Source organism: Papio anubis, chromosome 3 (genome assembly GCF_008728515.1).
Source record: "Papio anubis isolate 15944 chromosome 3, Panubis1.0, whole genome shotgun sequence".
Lineage (NCBI taxonomy): Eukaryota > Metazoa > Chordata > Mammalia > Primates > Cercopithecidae > Papio > Papio anubis.
In genome coordinates this window covers 146,965,356-146,985,435 of record NC_044978.1, presented here as the reverse complement: position 1 = coordinate 146,985,435, position 20,080 = coordinate 146,965,356, and the positions used below count along the sequence as shown (strand labels likewise).

At 42.3% G+C, this 20,080-nt stretch overlaps 1 protein-coding gene across 3 annotated transcripts in view; it reads right to left on the bottom strand.

The window, feature by feature from the left end:
* Positions 1 to 205: 205 nt before the first annotated feature.
* Positions 206 to 20,080, bottom strand: part of SMIM14 (small integral membrane protein 14) — a 77,860-nt gene continuing 57,985 nt past the window's right edge. For all 3 annotated transcript variants that reach the window (XM_003898596.2, XM_017958645.3, XM_021938379.2), the window contains exons 4-5: positions 5,421 to 5,563; positions 206 to 947 (exon numbers count right to left, since the gene is read on the bottom strand). In XM_003898596.2, coding sequence (XP_003898645.1) covers positions 915 to 947; positions 5,421 to 5,563 — 176 coding nt within the window. In that variant the 3' untranslated portion in view covers positions 206 to 914. The remainder of the gene's footprint in view (positions 948 to 5,420; positions 5,564 to 20,080) is intronic.

The following is a 20,080-nucleotide window of genomic DNA, read 5'->3' as shown; positions in this document are numbered from 1 at the left end:
CTAAGATTTTCATTTTAACAGGCAGTGTTAGAACAGAAAAGAAACTTCCCAAGAGGCACTCATTTTAAAAATAAATTATAGCTTAAATTATTATGTGGATTATACCAGCAAAGGCAGAAAGAATTAATGTTTTCCTCCTTTCATGAACCTTGTAAGGCTAGTGTTGAGTGGCTTACAAATGTTATATAATGGACTGTAAATCATCTGCCATATTGATCAATCATGTTTATTTAAGGTTTTCTTAACATTAGAGATTTTTAATGAGAGTATAAAATTAGTAAACAACCATTTCATTTTTTTCTCTCTTCCTATTCTAGCCACATAAGCCAGTTTAATCCATGACACAGATTTCAGCTGTAATTTGTAAAACAATCCAAGAGCTACCACAGTCCCCAAAACTACAGAAAACTGCCATCCACAAATTAACTACCAAGGTAAATGTAAATACAACGTGGTTCTAATTTTCTTTCATACAATCCCAGACAACCTCAAATAACTTTATAAATACCTCATGAAAAAAAGCAATTTAAAAAGCTATCAAATCTATTTAAAATATATAAATGCAGACCTCTCAAATTTCCTTCAATCAGGCCAGAAATTATCACAAACATTATAATCACAGTTACAAAGAGAATGAGTGGAATGTTTGTAAGTTTAGGACAACCAAACAAGCCCCATGTAACTTTTTAAAAATATAATCATTCACTCAAATATACTGTAAATAGGAATGGCAGTAACACAGGAAGCAAAAATAAACTTGCAAGTGAAATTTCTAGAAGCTCATGAAAACAATACCATCCCATATTGCAGATACAAAAGGAAAAACAGTTCTAATGGGGTTAAGAGTACTCTGGTCATCTTCGTTCGTTTGGTCGTGCAAGGTGTTAACTATTTTCACTTCCCATATCACAAAGTTAGTCCACAGGAGGAGCTGGTGGATCTTGTCCCTGGCATTAGAAAGAAATAAATTATTTAACTGACTTTTAAAAAATTTAAAATTTTTTAAAATTTATTTTATTACTTTTTAGAAAATTGACTTATTAAATCCCAGTGCAACCAATCTAACACATAGAGAAAGAACTGAGCAGCAATGCCCCCCATCATCCCATCCCAAATATATGCTTATTTGGACTTTTCATATGTTTTTACATGAGGGAACACTAGATTAAATAACACTGTGATTTTCCACCATTTGTCTCATTTTTCCCTGTAGAATGGAAGAGAGAGGGAATCTGTATAACAGTGATGTTATCACTCCTGCCAGCAACCACATTAGCTGACACACAGTCTGCATTGCATTAATATGGTAATTTTCAAAGTGTCACAGATATAATACTTGTAGGATTATGCATTGACATCTTGACTGGTTAACCAGGAGAATGTAATGGTAAAATTTCCAGGCTTGCTAAACAATTCCGGAATTTTTTTTTTTTTCTTTTTTGAGACAGAGTCTCACTCGGTCGCCAGCCCCAGGAGTGATCTTCAAACTAATGAAAGTATCTTCATCCCTCTTGCTAAGGTTGATTGGCTAAGCGAAGTACTGTATATTTAAAATGAAGCTAGGGACTTTTGTTTCTCAATACTGAATGTCTACGAGGAAGCATGTGGCTGCAGTTGCTTCTGGCAGTCATCCTATGACCCTAAGGGGAGCCCATGTTGGAATGAAGTTGATAGTAAGAGGAAAGAAACTGGGTCTTTGATGACACTGTTAAACTTTCTTAACCATGACCCTACCTCTGAATTTTTTTGATGTGTAAATCAATGAAGCCACTTGTTTTAAACCGCTTTGGATTGACTTGTGCTAACTTGCAATAGAAAGCAAGTGAACTATAAAGGAAAGATCAGAGTTTTTAAGATTCTCAAGATTTTATTTATTTACCCTGAAATGATGTATGAGGCCCGAGTTGGGGGTGATCAGTATTTCTGCTTGGAATTAGTCTCAACACATTTTCTTACTTATTCCTAAGATAGTAGAACTACTATTCCTAGAAACACTGGCCTACAATGAATTAAGGTCCAGGAGAGTATAATCTTGCATTTCTGTCATTTTAATAGTTTCTTTTTTTTTTCCTTGAGACAGTCTCACTCTATCGCCCAGGCTGGAGTACGGTGGTGCGATCTCGGCTCACTGCAGCCTCCACCTCCCGGGTTCAAGTGATTCGCCTGCCTCAGCTTCCCGAGTAGCTGGGATTACAAGCATGTGCCACCACGCCCAGTTAATTTTTTTGTATTTTTAGTAGAGACGGGGTTTCACCATGTTGGTCAAGCTGGTCTCCAGCTCCTGACCTCAAATGATCCACCCGCCTCGGCCTCCCAAAGTGCTGGGATTACAGGTGCGAGCCACCACACCCAGCCCATTTTAATGGTTTCTAAGTCAGATTATTGAGAATTCTATTTCTTTAGCTCCAAACATTGAGGAAGTTACTCTTTGATATGAAAGTAACAAAGCTATACAAAGAAAGTAAGAAAGACAGCTAAGGAATAAACACTTTATCAAGACAATAAGCAAGCTGTTTTATAAATACTCTCTTCTCCAAGAAAAAACAAAAATACATGTAAAGCTTTTTATATAGTGCTAATAATTCTTTCCTTCCTTCCTTCCTCCCTCCCTCCCTCCCTCCCTTCCTTCTTTCTTTCTTTTTTTGTTTTTGAGACAGAGTCTCGCTCTTGTTGCCCAGGCTGGAGTGCAATGGCGCGATCTCGCCTCACTGCAACCTCTGCCTTCTGGGTTCAAGCAATTCTCCTGCCGCAGCCTCCTGAGTAGCTGGGATTACAGGCATGAGTCACTGCCTCCGGCCTATAATGCCTTCTTTCTTAAAGTTAGCATGCTATGTATCTTTTTTGTGTATGTTTTTCTTTTCGATTTTTTTTCTTTCTATACTACATATGTTCTACTCCTTTAAAAACAAAGCAAAACACTGACCAATTAACACAGCATATTTGCTTTCTCTTATATAAAAAAATGAGTCTAACTGAACTTCTGATATCAACACCACAACATTGGAGAAAAGAAACAATTATTTCAGGAATTCCACATGGTAAAGGTTGGAAAAGAGAATTAGTGGGATAATTTGGTATTCAACAAGTGAATCTGGCCAGGCACGGTGGCTCATGCCTGTAATCCCAGCACTTTGGGAGGCAAATGCAGGCGGAGCACCTGAGTCAGGAGTTCGAGACCAGCCTGGCCAACATGGCGAAACCCCATCTTTACTAAAAATACAAAAATTAGCCAGTTGTGGTGACACACACCTGTAATGCCAGTACTTTGGGAGGCCGAGGCAGGCAGATCACCTGAGGTCAGGAATTTGAGATCAGCCTGGCCAACATGGTGAAACCCCATCTCTACTAAAAATTCAAAAATTAGCCAGATGTGGTGCGCACCTGTAATCCCAGCTACTCGGGAAGGGGAGGCAGGAGAATCGCTTGAACCTGGGAGGCAGAGGCTGCAGTGAGCCGAGATTGCACCACTGCACTCCAGCCTGGATGACAGAGTGAGACTCCATCTCAAAAACAAACAAACAAACAAACAAAAAAACGAGCAAATCTATCATGGACATTTTCCCTTTTTTTTTTTTTTTTTTTGATGCTCTATCATCTTATAGTTTTTTTAATTATAAATTTTAACATTTTATTTATTTAAATTGACAAATAAAAATTGTATATATTTGTCATATACAACATGTTTTGAAATATGCATACAATTGTAGAATGGCTAAATTGAGGTAATTGGCATATTCATGGAAATTTTTTTTCTTTTTTCTTTTTTTTTTTGGAGACGAAGTTTCACTCTTGTCACCCAGGCTGGAGTGCAATGGCACAATCTTGGCTCACTGCAACCTCCACCTCCTGGGTTCAAGCAACTGTCTTGCCTTAGCCTCCCAAGTAGCTGGGATTACAGGCGCCCACCACCATGCCCAGCTAATTTTCGTATTTTTAGTAGAAACAGGGTTTCACCATGTTGGCCAGGATAGTCTTGAACTCCTAAACTCAGGTGATCTGCCCATCTCGGCCTCCCAAAGTGCTGGGCTTACAGGTGTGAGCCACCGTGCCCAGCCTCATGGAAATATTTTTAAAGAGATAATATTCAAATTCAATGTTTAAAAAAACACACACATAAATACTGGTTCTGAAAAGGATTAAAAGGAATCCCTTAACAGAGGTTCTTTTTTTTTGAGACACAGTCTCACTCTGTAGCCCAAGCTGGAGTGTGGTGGTGTGATCTTGGCTCACTGCAACCTCTGCCTCCTGAGCTCAAACGATTCTCAAGCCTCAGCTTCCTGAGTAGCTGGGACTACAGGCGCACACCACCATGTCCGGCTAATTTTTTGTATTTTAGTAGAGACGGGGTTTCACCATGTTGCCCAGGGTACCATGTCCGGTTAATTTTTTGTATTTTAGTAGAGACAGGGTTTTACCATGTTGCCCAGGGTGGTCTTGAACACCTGAGCTCAGGCGATCTGCCCGCCTTGGCCTCCCAAAGTGCTGGGATTGCAGGTGTGAGCCACCGCGCCTGGCCAACAGAGTTTCTATTAAAGATAGTACTGAAAACTCCCTGTTGGGTCACTTCATCACAGTTTTAATTTAGAAGGTTCTAAAAATGGTTGTAATCATGACTATCAAGATTTATCAACATGAATGATTCTGACCTCTCCTTTTGCCAGCTCAGTTGATTTGTTGTGGTACAGAAATGGAAAATGGGTTTGAGAGAAATAGGATGGGAAAATGAGGAAAATAAAATCAGACAGGCTCAGTGTCTCTACTGAATAGCTAGGACAGAAGGGGGTCAAACATTTGAGCTGAAGCTACTAAGAGTTTAGGGGCTAGAAGCATGAGAGGCAAGGGATCAACTGTGAGGTGGACAGAATTGAGTAGTGGAGGATTGAGATTTAAGCAATATTGCTGTGGATTATGAAATGGATTATTTCATAATGCTTCTCATGCGAGTAAAGATTGGAATTCAAGCCTGGGCAACCTGGCAAAACCCCATCTCTACAAAAAAAAATACAAAAAACATGTGCTAGTGCATGCCTGTGGTCCCAGCTACTCAGAAGGTTGAGGTGGGAGGATCACCTGAGCCTGGGAGGTAGAGGCTACAGTGAGCTAAGATCGCACCAATGCACTCCAGCCTGGGCAGCTGAGCAAGACCCTGTCTGAACAACAACAACAACAAAATTGGAATTCATTTTCAAATTAATTTTCGGCTTCTGATCTGTGCTTCTTTCTGCATTTAACTCCACAAAGATTAAGCCATCAATTAAATCTTGGAATTGCAAGATTTAATAGAACTACATAGGTAGAATACTCTATGAGTTAAATGTAATTTAACTAATTTAGGTATTTTAGTCAAAACCAAGTCCTTCCCTGCCCCAGGTCACATACATTCCCTTACCCAAAAAGCATTTAAAATGTGCAATACTTACATTATGAGGACTGGTTGGCTTTCCAGGTAGGTTGGATCCTCTTAGATTCGGAGGTCTCAGTAAGAACAAGATCAATGCAATAACCATCCAGGCCACTAAGATCATAGTAACACTGATGCCATTATCACCAGAGGGTCCTGGTACTAAAGACAAACAAAAAATGTAGCATGCTCACAACATTGTTAAAAGTAAAAATAAATTCTAATGTTTAAATGTCAGTTTCAAACATTGTATTAATATAAAAATTGTATTGATAAATTAGAGAAGTACAAATTATACCTTCAATTTCCCTTTCCTCCAGTAAGAACATCTAAAAAGTAAATGATGTTAAATAGTCATAAACCAAAACCTAGTTTTTGTTGTTTTCGTTTTTTGAGACGGGGTCTTGCTCTGTCAAACAGGCTGGAGTGCGGTGGCTCAATCGTAGCCCACTACAGTCTTAAACTTCTATGCTCATGGGATCCTCTCACCTCAGCCTCCTGAGTAGCTGGGACTACAGGTGTGTGCCACCATGCCCCATATCCCAAATTTTTAATTTTTGTTTTTAGGAGAAACACTGTGTTGCCTGGGCTGGTCTCTAACAATTGTTTGTTTTTTTTTTAGATGGAGTCTCACTCTGTTGCCAAGGCCGGAGTACAGTGGGATGATCTTGGCTCACTGCAACCTCCACCTCCCAGGATCAAGCAATTCTGCCTCAGCCTCCTGAGTAGCTGGGATTACAGGCATGTGCCACCACGCCTAGCTAATTTTTGTATTTCTAGTAGAGACAGGGGTTCACCATGTTGGCCAGGCTGGTCTTGAACTCCTGACCTCAGGTGATCCACCCGCCTTGGCCTCCCAAAGTGCTCAGATTACAGGTGTGAGCCACTGTGTCCAGCCCCACACCCCTCATTTTTTTTTTTAAATTTTTAGTAGTGATGACGTCTCACTATGTTGCTTGGACTAGTCTCTAATAAATTTTTTAATAGTACAATAATTCTTAATATTTTGGGGTAACAGAATCATTTGAGAATTTGATAAAAATTAAGAACTCTATTTTAAGAATTCATGGGGTCCTTCAACAGAGGCTTTGCAAGGCAAGCTGGCCGTGCCATGTTTGTAGATTAGTGAGGCTAGGGGCCCTAACTTCCCTAAGATCAACTTTTCTAGCTGCCTCTGCCCTGTGTCTGGCACCTACATCCTTCATGATTGTTCTTTTTGATCCATTCTGGATTAAAAATAAATATGAAAAGCACTCATGTATACCAAATTCCACAATTTTGCATATAATTGTGGAAGGTTTAAGGACCCACAAAGCCACGAATCCATAGATTTGCTGAGATCTATGAATCTGAGTTAAGACCACAGAAAAAACACTCTCCTTTGGGGGGAAATCTGCATCTTAATTACAGAGGCATCATGAAAAAGAAAGGGAACATCCGGGCTGCATAATATATACATTAAAAGATCCCTTTAATTACAGTCTCAACCAAAGAGATGACTTTGGCCTTCTTTTTCACACAAAGAAGTTGAATTCAGGTCTAGATATTTTAAAATTTAATCAGTTTTTATCTTCTATCAATTTTTTGTCTTCTATTTATCAAGAGAAAAAAGCTAGACAGGGATGTATGTAAGTATACAGGTATCAGTTTTTCCTGGCTCCTTGACATAGCCATGTCTTATTTAATTTGAAATAACAAGTGCCTAGCACAGTGCCTGATATGAGGTTAACAAATTTCTAATAAATGAAACACAGATTTTTTATTGAAGTATATTAGAGAACTCAATTTTCAGAAATAAAAATGGCCGGATGCGGTGACTCACGCCTATTATCCCAGCATTTTGGGAAGCCAAGATGGGCAGATTGCCTGAGCTCAGGAATTCGAGACCAGCCTGGGCAATATGGTGAAACCCCATCTCTGAGGGGAAAGAAAAGGAAAATCCGTTAGATAAACAGTTAAGGCTGGGCCCCGAGAAGTGCTTGCCTGAAAAATCACAGCTGCTGCAGCTGCACAGTTAAGTCTGGACAGATAAGGAACCAGTAAAGCAAAGAAGCCTTTTTGTTCTTTGTATAATTAGTGAGCTCCCAGGAAAAAGTTTCCTCACCTTTTCAGGCATATACACAGTGGGCTCCGTGGGAACTTGTACAGGGAGGAGTGGGGCTTACCTAAAAAAACCCACAGTTATACAAACAAGAGAAGCTGTGCTTTGTGCTTAGAAACAATCCCACAGCTGGAAAAAGGGAGTTGCACAGACAGCTTTACTGATAAGAAAAATTACTCAATCAGTTACAAGGAGGAGAGCAGTTTCTTTTTTTTTCTTCTTTCTTTTTATTTTTTGAGACGGAGTCTCGCCCTGTCGCCCAAGTTGGAGTGCAGTGGCACGTCAGCTCACTGCAACCTCCACCTCCCGGGTTCAAGTGATTCTCCTGCTGCAGTCTCCCCAGTAGCTGGGATTACAGGTGCCGCCACCATGCCTGGCTAATTTTTTGTATCTTTAGTAGAGATGGGGTTTCACCATGTTGGCCAGGCTGGTCTCAAACTCCTGACCTCATGATCTGCCTGCCTCGGCCTCCCAAAGTGCTGGGATTACAGGCGTGAGCCACCGCGCCTGGCCACAGTTTCTTATAAAAACATTTTGCATTCAGTTGTAACCAAGCAATCCACTCGGACTCCCCTCTCTGCAGAGAGCTTTCTCTTGCTTATTACATTTTCGCTCAAACTTCACCCTTGTGACCATGCTCCTTAATCATTTTGGAGTTGAGACAAAAAACTCAGGGTGATACCTCACAAGAGAAACTGTTATATTAAGGTGCATTAGTGAGACTGCAAAATCTCTACGAAAATTAGCCAGGTGTGGTGGCGTGTGCCTATAGTCCGAGCTACCTGGAGGCTGAGGCACGAGAACTGCTTGAACCCAGGAGGCAGAGGTTGCAGTGAGCTCAGATTACACCACTGCACTCCAACCTGGGCGAGAGAGCAAGACCCTGTCTCAACCAAAACAAAACAAAACAAAACAAAAAGAAAACAACAACAACAACAAAATGAAAAGAAAAGAAAGAAAAAAAAATTACAGATTAGATTTCTAGAGGAAAATGTAGTATCCCTAGGTGATTACTAAAATAGCTTGTCAAGACTACAGCTGTTTGGTTTTGATCTCCTTGCCTCAGGAAAAAGTAAAAGAAATCCAGACAAGATGTTGAAACTAATCTGATACACTGCACTGGGGTCAGTGGGTCCAGGGCCCAATTCCACAAAAGGAAAGGAATTGGTGGCACTGCTGAGGCCAAAAGGCTAGTGATAAAAGGAGACAAAGTCAAGTTAAGAGTTGCACTGGCCCTGCTGCAAAGAAGTCTTATGGCAAACAAATTAGCACAAAATATACATAAAAAAGAGCTGAGCTGGCCCAAGGCAGGATGGACAGGAATGCTTGTAGCCTCTGTTCCAACCCCAGTCACTTCCCTAGAAACAGCTAAACAGGCCGGGCGTGGCAGCTCATATCTGTAATCCCAGCACTTTGGGAGGCCAACGCGGGCAGATCCCTTGAACTCAGGAGTTTGAGACCAGCCTGGGCAACATGACAAAAACCCATCTCTACAAAAAAATTTTTAAAAAATTAGCCAGGTGTGCTGGTGTGCGCCTGCGGTCCCAGCTACTCAGGAGGCTGAAGTGGGAGGATGGCTTGAGCCCAGGAGGTGGGCGTTGCAGTGAGCTGTAATTGCACCAGTGCACTCCAGCCTGGGCAACAGAGCCAGACCCTGTCTCAAAACTGAAACAAAAACCAACCACTTTCTTCCATTGTCTTCTGTGTCATTCCCACTGTCTGATCTAACAGTTGGATACTCCTCCATCAATAATTCTCTATTTCTTTTTCTTTATATCAACAGTTCTTTTTCTCTCTCTCTCTCTCTTTTTTTTTTCGAGATGGAATCTCGCTCTGTCACCAGGTTGGAGTGCAGTGGCGCGATCTCAGCTCATTGCAACCTCTGCCTCCGGGTTTTATTTGTAGTAGAGATGGGATTTCACCATGTTGTCCAGGCTGGTCTCAAACTCCTGACCTCAGGTGATCCACCTGCCTTGGCCTCCGAAAATGCTGGGATTACAGGCGTCAGCCACTGCAACTGGCCAACATCAAGAGTTCTTAAACAATGGTATACATCAGAGTCACCTGAAAACTTCTTAAAAATGCAGAAATCTGGGAAACACGAGGTCAAGAGATCACCCGGGAGGCAGAGGTTGCAGTGAGCCGAGATCGCGCCACCACACTCCAGCCTGGCGACAGAGCGAGACTCTGTCTCAAACAAAACAAAACGAAACAAAACGCAGAAATCCCACCTTCCATTTAACATATTCAGTACTTTAGTATTCCAAACAAAAATCATGAGCATCTCCCCCTGCCCTACCCCTTTCCACCCCAACTACCAAACTGGATTTCCATTCATCCAGTTGCCCAGGGCAGAAACCTAAGAAAACACCTTTTTTTTTCTCTCAACAACCCTGTATTTAATCCATTATGAAGTTTCTTGCAATTTTTCCTCCTAAATATCACTTGTGTCTGCCCACTTTTAGCTCCATGTCCCCTCCTGCTCAAGCTACCATCACCTCTTATCTGGTCTACTGCAGTGGCCTCTTAAGGGATCTCCCTATATCTACTCCTGCTTCCCCTGTGTTCTATATTGTCTCCAGAGTGATTTGTTTTTCTTTTTTTAAAAGCAAATACATGTTGAGTGTCCCTATGTGAAATGCTTGGGTATACAAGTGTTTCAGAATTGAGATTTTTTCAGATTTGGGGATATATGCAATACACTTATTGGTTCAGCAGCCCTAATCCTAAAATCCAAAATCTGAAATGTTCCAATGAGTATTTCCTTTGAGCATCATGTCAGCACTGAATAAGTTTCAGATTTTGGAGAATTTCAGATTTTCAGGTTAGGGATATTCAACCTATACTATTATTTTTATTTTAAATAATAGTTCAGGCCAGACCTGATGGGGCTCATGCCTGTAATCCCAGCACTTTAGGAGGCCAAGGCAGGAACATCCCTTGAGCTCAGGAGCTCACGACTAGCCTGGGCAAAATGGCTGGTGCTGAACTTCTGGCCTCATGCAATCCTCCTGCCTGGGTTTCCCAAAGAGCTGAGATTACAGGTGTCAGTCGGTAGTCATGCCCAGCCATGACTTTTTAATATTCTTTGCAAGTAAAAAATTCTGGAGCTTAAGAGAGTTAAACCTCAGATTCCAAGTTTACTACTTCATATTTCTAGACAAACGATGCCTGATCCTTTTTTAGAATCTCATGCCGGGCACCGTGGCTCACGCCTGTAGTCCCAGCACTTGGGAGGGTAAGGCGAGTGCATCACCTGAGGTCTGGAGTTCAACACCAGTGTGGCCAACATGGTAAAAAACAAACAAACAAAAAGTCTCTACTAAAAATACAAAAATTAGCCAGGCATGGTGGCGCACGCCTGTAATCCCAGCTACTCGGGGTGTTGTGGTGGAAGAATTGCTTGAACCCAGAAGACGGAGGTTGCAGTGAGCCGAGATCATGCCACTGCATTCCAGCCTGGGTAACATAGTGAGACTCCATCTCAACAACAACAACAAAATAGTAATGTCCACTTCTTTTTTAGAATCTCACAATAGTAATAAGACTCTTAGTTCCCTTAACTATCTCCTAGCTTGGTTCCTATTGCAGGTTTTCCTGCTTGCTTATCGCTGCCAGAAAAGTCTGCTTAAAACTGTTCTTGGCTGGGTACAGTGGCTCATGGCTGTGATCTCAGCACTCTAGGAGGCTGAGGCAGGAGGATCCTTGGAGCCCAGGCATTTGAGACCAGCCTGGGCAACATAGTGAGACCCCTGTCTCCACAAAAAAATTAAAAAATTAGCTGGGTGTGGTGGTGCAGGCCTGTAATCCCAGCTACTTGGGAGGCTGAGGTGGGAGGATCACTTACGCCCAGGTGGTCAAGGCTGCAGTGAATTGTAATCACACAACTGCACTCCAGCCTGGGTGGCAGAGATAGACCCTGTCTCAACCCCAAAACAAACAAACAAACAAACAAACAATCCCCTCTGTTCTTAACACATCTCTGCTGATCAACGTGATAACTGTTTCCACTGCCTACTGTTTCAACTCTGGGTTTTTGTTTTTGTTTTTATTGAGTCAGTGTCTCCCTCTGTCTCCCAGGCTGCAGTGCAGTGGCACAATCACAACCCACTGCAACCTTTGCCTCCCAGGCTCAAGCGATCCTTTCACATCAGCCTCCTGAGTAGCTGGGACTATAGGAGTATGCCACCATGCCCGATTAATTTTTTAAATATTTTTAAAACTTTTTTTTATTTTTTAGAGACAGGGTCTCACTATGTTACCCAGGCTGATCTCAAATTCCTGAGCTCAAGTGATCTGCCCACTTTGGCCTCCCAAAGTTCTGGGATTACAGGCATGAGCCACCTCACCTGGCCCTAATTTTTGTATTTTTAGTAGAGATGGCGTTTGCCATGTTGCCAAGGCTTGTCTTGAACTCCTGAGCTCAAGCAATCCACCCACCTGAGCCTTGCAAAGTGCCAGGATTATAAGCATGAGCTACTGTGCCCAGCAATTCTAAATTCTTTAGCTCAGCCTTTCCTCATATGATTTGGCCTTACTCATCTAATCTTACCTCTTACCACTTCTCAGAAAATGCATCCACTGCTCCTTAATCCATTATACCTCTTCTTTATTTATTTATTTATTTATTTATTTATTTATTTATTTATTTATTTATTTTTGAGGCCAGTCGGCTGTATCACCAGGCTGGAGTGCAGTGGTAGCGATCTCACGTCACTGCAAGCCCGCCTCCCAGGTTCAGACCATTCTCCTGCCTCCAGCCTCCAGAGTAGCTGGGACTACAGGCCGCCACCGCCCATTTCAGTTTTTTTTGTATTTTTAGTGATAGAGGCGGTTTCACCATGTTAGCCAGGATGGTCACCGATCTCTGATACCTCGTGATCCATAGCCTCGACCTCCCAAAGTGCTGGGATTACAGGCTTGAGCCACCGCGCCCGGCCTTATTTATTTATTTATTTATTTTGAGACAGAGTTTCACTCTTGCTGGCCAGGCTAGAGTGCAACGGCACGATCTCTGCTCACTGCAACCTCCGCCTCTCAGGTTCAAGTGATTCTCTTACCTCAGCCTCCTGAGTAGCTGGGATTACAGGTGCTCACCACCACACCCAGCTAGTTTTTTGTATTTTTAGTAGAGACAAGGTTTCTCCATGTTGACCAGGCTGGTCTCGAACTCCTGATCTCAGGTGATCCACCCACCTCAGCCTCCCAAAGTGATGGGATTACAGGCATAAGCCACCGCCCCTGGCCCCTCTTCTTTCTTTAGCCAATGATTCCCTGGCCTGGCTATGCATCAGAATAGCCTGTGACAGTATCAACACCACAGATTCTAAGGCACTGCCTAAAACCATCTGATTCAGGAGCAGCTTTGGGGTGGGAACAGGAACCAACGATATTTTTTAAAAGCTTTCCAAATGAATCTGATGCAACAGTTGAATGCGAACTTGTCTGGCAGCATTTGCCAACTATGCAAATTCAGTCTTCCTGGGTTACTCATTATTTCCCGTCTAGCATGTTGTTACAACTAACTCCATTTATCCACCTATATGCTATATCCCTCTTCCATAAAAATCTCCATTTCCTCCACCCACTTTTTCCTCTGCCTTCTCTGGACTAGTGTAGCATTTCTAGTTTGAAGGAAAGGTTTCCTGTCTCTCCTAATTAACTTTTTAAGAACTGAGACCATCTCATAGCTGTTTGAATATACCATCTCTTAGATATATAATCCCTGAGCCTCAGTTTCTTTTTCTTTTTCTTCTTTCCTTCTTCCTTCCTTCCTCTTCTTCCTTCTTCTTCTTCCTCTTCTTTTACTCTTCCTCTTCTTCTAATATTATTATTACCATTTTGAGACAGAGTCTTGTTCTATCACCAGGCTGGAGTGCAGTGGTACAATCTTGGCTCACTGCAACCTCCACCTCCCAGTTTCAAGTGATTCCCCTGCCTCAGCCTCCCGAGTAGCTGGGACTACAGGTGTGTACCACCATGCCAGGCTAATTTTTTGTATTTTAGTAGAAACGGGTTTTCACCATGTTGGCCAGGATGGTCTCGATCTCCTGACCTCGTGATTCGCCCGCCTGGGCCTCCCAAAGTGCTGGGATTATAGGTGTGAGCTACTGCGCCCAGCCGAGCCTCAGTTTCTTTACCAGTGAAGTGGAAGTATTTCCATCATCTCAGAGCAGCTACGACAATTGAAATGGTCAATACATGACAAGCGGTTAGCGAAGTGCCTGGTACACAGCAGGTAGTCAATAAACATTATCCATTAACTTTGGGAGGCAGAGGCAGGCGGATCACCTGAGGTCAGGAGTTTGAGACCAGCCTGGCTAACATGGTGAAACCTCGTCTCTACTGAAAATATAAAACTTAGCGGGGTGTGGTGGCACGGGTCTGTAATCCCAGTTACTCGAGAGGCTGAGGCAGGAGAATCTCTTGAACCTGGGAGGTGGAGGTTGCAGTGAGCCGAGACTGCGCCACTGCACTCCAGCCTGGGTGACAGAGTGAGATTCTGTCTCCATAAGAAAAAAAAAACAAAAAACACCATATCCATTACCAGTATTAGGATCAATTAGAATACAGAAAAGTGATAACGGGATGGAAGGAGCACAACACTTGGTAACTAACTGGACTGGTGGGAGGAGGAGGAAGAAAAATTAGTGAAGGATGCCTCTAAAATTTTCTGAAGGGTAACAGCATGTGGTAGAATTTCTCTACTTAAAAAGCTAAATGGAAACAGTTTTCCTGACCTCCAAGGTTTGATAACATCATTTTCTCCTATCCTCCAGTAATTCACGGCCCATCTCAGAATAGGATACTAGGTGAACCAATTAAAGTAGAACTTCTTGGTCACAGCCAGTCGTTTTCTGTTTACAGCAGTCCCATGAAATTGAGATTGACTTTGGGATGTACTATCACATGGGCATAGCATGCAAGATTATTAACAAAAAACTGGAAACAAACCTAAATGTCTGCCAAGAGTGCCTGATTAATAAATTATGGTACATCTATACAATGGATTATTATAAAGCTGTAAACAATTTTTGAGGAAAGTCTCTATGAGGTATGCTTTTTTGACACACACACACACAAAAAAAGAAAGCAGGTGAAGAATGGTGTCTAAAAAGGGGAGACAAGGCTGGGCACAGTGGCTCAAGCCTGTAATCCCAGCACTTTGAGAGGCCAAGGCAGGCGGATCACTTGAGGTCAGGAGTTCAAGACCAGCTTGGCCAACATAATGAAACCCCCTCTGTACTAAAAATACAAAAACTAGCCGGGTGTAGTGGCTCATGCCTGTAATCCCAGCTACTCGGGAGGCTGAGGCATGAGAATCACTTGAATTTGGGAGGCAGAGGTTGCAGTGAGCCAGGATGGCACAACGGCACTCTAGCCTGGGCGACAGAGACAAATAATTTATAGTTGCTTGTACATGTACAAAGACACTCTGGAAAGATACAGAGAAGACCAATAATGCCTGGAGAAAGGATCTGGGTAGTTGGGAGAATATGAGGCAAGACAACTCTTCACTGTATACTAATTAACTTCTTGATTTTTGAACCTTATGTAAAAAGTTAATAGAATTAAACAAAAAAAGTAACCTAAAGTATCTTGGGGTCGAAAACACTAGGTATCTGAACTGACTTAGACTCCTTAAAATATTTAGGGACAGGAAATAAGAGGGTCACTATAGGCTTTCTGTGATTATTCACAGTCCCTTATGACAAGACCTACTCTTAAAGTCTCAGAACACAGGAAAACGAGACTTGGACTGGCCTACTCACACTCCCTGACACTGCATGCAGCTGATAAATATGAACATCAGGAGCAGCTTTTTTTTCTTCTAAGACGGGGTCTCTAGGAACTCCCTATATACTATTTACTTTAAGAAGTTAAGTATTTTTCACTTTATGGCCTGGAAAGATATCAAATCATAAAAATGTAGAGGGATTTTATACACCAGAATATAGCATTTCCTATTTTGCTTATGCATTAAGTTTTTGGTTACAAGCAAACATGACTAGAGTTGATGGTCAGAGACCTCACAAATAAAATGCCAAATGGAATATTCACAATGCAGTCGTTAACTTAGCTGGGCACCAAGAAGATGAAAAGGTAGAGACAGGCTCTAAGAGCTGACCCATCCCGAGAGATTATTTGTATAAACTTATATAGGTTTCCACTGGGGAAAGCAAAAACAGAATAGCAGTGAACGTGGACAATACACCTGTATGCCCTAACCCTGTAATTTTTGGTCCTATATAGTAATTACATTGTCCTAAGCATAGCTACCAGTTTTCAAAAAGCTGAGTCAAGGGTGATCTCTATCATTCCCTAATGTAGATCTGTTATCCTACTACAGGCTGAGTATTCCTACGCTAAAAATCCAGAATGCTCCAAAATCCAAAACTTTTTGAGAGCTGACATCATGCTCAAAAGAAATGCTTATCAGAACATTTCACATTTTCAGCTTATGGTTAACAGGTAAATGCATCTAAAAAAATGTGAAACCTAATACCCTTCTGGCTCCAAGCATTTCAAATAAGGGATATTCAACCTATACTTTTATATTGTGTTCTGCAAGGGTGCCCCCTGGTGTTACTTCAGATTAGTGTTTTTTAGAGAAAGATAACCTGAATGGAAAGCATCCTCTCTTTCGTTTAAAGGATTCTATTAAAAAAGAAATACATGACATTTTAAGCAGGGGGCTAAGGGAAGCCTCACTAAGAAGGCACTCTAGAGTAAAGAAGTAAAGAAAGTGAGGGTGTCATTTGTGAGATTATGAAAGAAGCACATTTCAGGCAGAAGGAACAGCGAGAACTCCTGATTCAGGAGCCTGTGGGATGTTCATGGAGGCCAACGTGGCTGAAGTGGAGTGACCTGGGATTGGTGGTATAGTGAGGTGGGATGTAAGAAAAAGATTAGGCTGGGTGTGGTGGCTCACGCCTGTAATCCCAGCACTTTGGGAAGCTGAGGTGGGAGAATCACTTGAGGCCAGGAGTTGAAGACCAGCCTGGGCAACATAATGAGATCCTATCTCTACAAAATAAAAAACAAACAAACAAAAATCAGCCAAGTGTGGTGCCACACACCTGTGGTCCCAGCTACTCAGAAGGCTGAGGTGGGAGGACTGCTTGAGCCCAAGGGGTTGAGGTTGCAGTAAGCCATGATTGCACCACTTCACTCCAGCCTGGGCAACAGAGTGAGACTCTGTCTCCAGAAAAGAAAATAAAAAGATTAAATCAAAAGAGTAACAGGATTCAGATCATGTTGGCCTTATAGGTCATAAGAAGAACCTTGGCTTCTATTACATATTAAATAGAAAACCACTGAAGGGGCTTTTTTTTTTGAGACGGTCTCACTCTGTCACCCAGGTTGGAGTGCAGTGGCTCAATTACAGCTCACTGCAGCCTCAACCTCCTAGGCTCAAGTGATCCTCCCAACTCAGCATCCAGAGTAGCTGGGCATAGGCACAGGCTACCATGTCTAGCTAAGTTTTATATCATTTCAATATTTGCTCACGCTGGTCTTGAACTCCTGAGCCCAAGTAATCTGCCTGCTTTGGCCTCCTGAAATAGGATTACAAGTGTGAGCCACTGAGCCCAGCCACCTCTGAAGAGTTTTGAGCAAAATGCAGATGATATCTGACTCTCATTTTGACAGAACCACTCTATCTGTTGTGTCCTGAAGAAGGAGAAACAGAAAGACAGTGATATGGTTTGGCTGTGTCCCCACCCAAATTTCATCTTGAATTGTAACTCCCACAATTCCCATATGTCGTGGGAGGAACCTGGTGGGAGGTGACTGAATTATGGGAGCAGGTCTTTCCTGCGCTGTTCTCATGATAGTAAGTCTCACGAGATCTCATGGTTTTAAAAAGGGGAGTTTCCCTGCACAAGCTCTCTTCTCTTGTCTGCCACCATGTGAGACGTGCCTTTCACCTTCTGCCATGACTGTGAGGCCTCCCCAGACATGTGGAATTGTAAGCCCAATAAACCCTTTTCTTTTGTAAATTGCCCTGTCTTGGGTATGTCTTTATTAGCAGTGTGAAAACGGACTAATACAGACTAATTAGACAGACTAATACAACAGAACCTGTTGCAATAATCTGTTAACATATGAGATGATGATGGCCTAGAACAGGGAGGAGGCAGTGCGACAGTGAGAAGTGGTAGAATTTTGGATGTATCTTCAAGGTTGTGCTTGCTGAAAGGTGACTGAACAGTGTAAGAAAAAGGGAAGCCAAGGATGAGTCTCAGAAGGATAGAACTGCCATTAACTGTTATAGGAAGGATCTCGAGAGGAGCAGAAATTCTTAAGATGTTGAGTTTGAGGCACCTTGTGAGACATCCCAGTGGAAATGCCCAAAAGACAGTCATCAGCATACACGTAATGAGTCAAGAGACCAGATGAGATCACCAAGCGAGTGAGTGTCTAGAAAGGGAAATGATCCAGGGGCTGAGTCCTGGAGCATTCCAAAAATAAAAGCTAAGAGGTCAGGGGGACAGACAGAGGCACCAAGAAAGAAGACAGCAGGTAGAAAGACACAATGCAGCCAGGCACGGTGGCTCACGCCTATAATCCCAGCACTTTGGGAGGACGAGGTGGGTGGATCACCTGAGGTCAGGAGTTCAAGACCAGTCTTGGCAACATAGGGAAACCCTGTCTCTACTAAAAAATACAAAAATTAGGCCAGGCACAGTGGTTCACACCTGTAATCCCAGCATTTTAGGAGGCCGAGGAAGGTGGATCACGAGGTCAAGAGATCAAGACCATTCTGGCCAACATGGTGAAACCCTGTCTCTACTAAAAGTACAAAAATTAGCTGGTGTGGTGGCACGCGCCTGTAGTCCCAGGTACTCAGGAGGCTGAGGCAGGAGAATCGCTTGAACCCGGGAGGTGGAGGTTGCAGTGAGCTGAGATTGCACCACTACGCTCCAGCCTGGCGACAGTGTGAGACTGTCTCAAAAAAAAAAAAAAAAAAATAGCTGGGGATGCTGGCACACGCCTGTAATGCCAGCTACTCAGGACGCTGGGGCAGGAGAACTGCTTGAATCCAGGAGGTGGAGGTTGCAGTGCGCTATCATGCCACTGGGCTCCAGCTTGGGCGACAAAAGCAAGACTCCATCTCAAAAGAAAGAAAGAAAGAAAAAATTAGCCGGGCATGGTGACATGCTCCTGTAGTCCCAGCTACTCAGGAGGCTGAAGTGGGAGGTTTACTTGAACCTGTAAGGTCAAGGCTGCAGTGAGCCGTGTTTGCTCCACTACACTCAAGCCTGGGTGACAAAGTGAGACCCTGTCTCAGAACAAAACAAGAAACAAACAAAAACACCCCAAACCATATTCAGTGCCAAATGCTAACGCCCAAATAGATTGTATAAATAAGAACATACAGGCCGGGCAAGGTAGTGCACCTCTGTAATCCCGGCACTTTAGGAGGCGGAGGTGGGTGGATCACTTGAGGTCAGGAGTTCGAGACCAGCCTGGCCAACATGGCGAAACCCCGTCTCTATTAAAAATACAAAAAATTAGCCAGGTGTGTTAGTGCATTCCTGTAATCCTGGCTACTTGGGAGGCTGAGGCAGGAGAATAGCTTGAGCCTAGGAGGCGGAAGTTGCAGTGAGCTGAGATCGCGCCACTACACTCCAGCCTGGGCAACAGAGCAAGACTCCATCTCAACAACAACAACAACAAAATATATATATATATACACATTTATATATGTCTTCACCATTTACTCTTTGGTCTGTGTTTTAACAACGTTGAATCTACCCAGCAGCTGCTTCTAGGACTAAACGAATAAATGACATTTCTGATATCACAATGATTAAACACTGTTCTAAAACAATGGAATAACATCTGTGAAAAGGGGAAGAGTAAAAAAATAAGACAATAGAATGTATATAAAATAGAACTACAGAAATGAAAGGCAGAAGTGAACCAAAGTAACCAATGTAAAAAACAAGTCAGGAGAAGAGAATAAAACATATATTTCTTCAAGGCTTATTTCAATTTTTATGAAGCCTCCAATTCCCACAAGCTTAAAACACATATTTAATTTTAAAAAATAACTTTTTCCAATTGAATAGTAACACATGTATCTAAATATAAAGATAGCTACAAAATATATGTTTTATTATTTTAAGAAAAAAGTATAAGCTCACTGGAGAAAATTTAGAATATAAGAAAAATAATTCTATCCCTCACAGTAAACTACTGTTTAACCATTTAAAAGCCTAGCTCTCAGAAAGGATTTTTACCAACTGCTAAAAGAATTGGAGGGAAAGAAAAACTTGCCGATATGCCTAAATGAACGTTCAAAGTTTCACCTTTCTTTTTAGAGTTAGGAAGTCACATTTTACCTACAGGAATGAATATATTTGGTTATAGGTGGGGCTGGTTCAAGAGTCACAAAAGCCGTACAGGTAATAAACACCTGTTTTCCCATGGGGAGGTTCAATAAAATTATTTTCAACTAGGAAAACAGGTTTTAGCTTTACCTGTTGAGGCAAATATTTGAGCTGTACACTGCAGGTTAATGAATGCTACTGGAGAAGTAACATAAAGAAGTCTGGAGGGAGGGAACCACC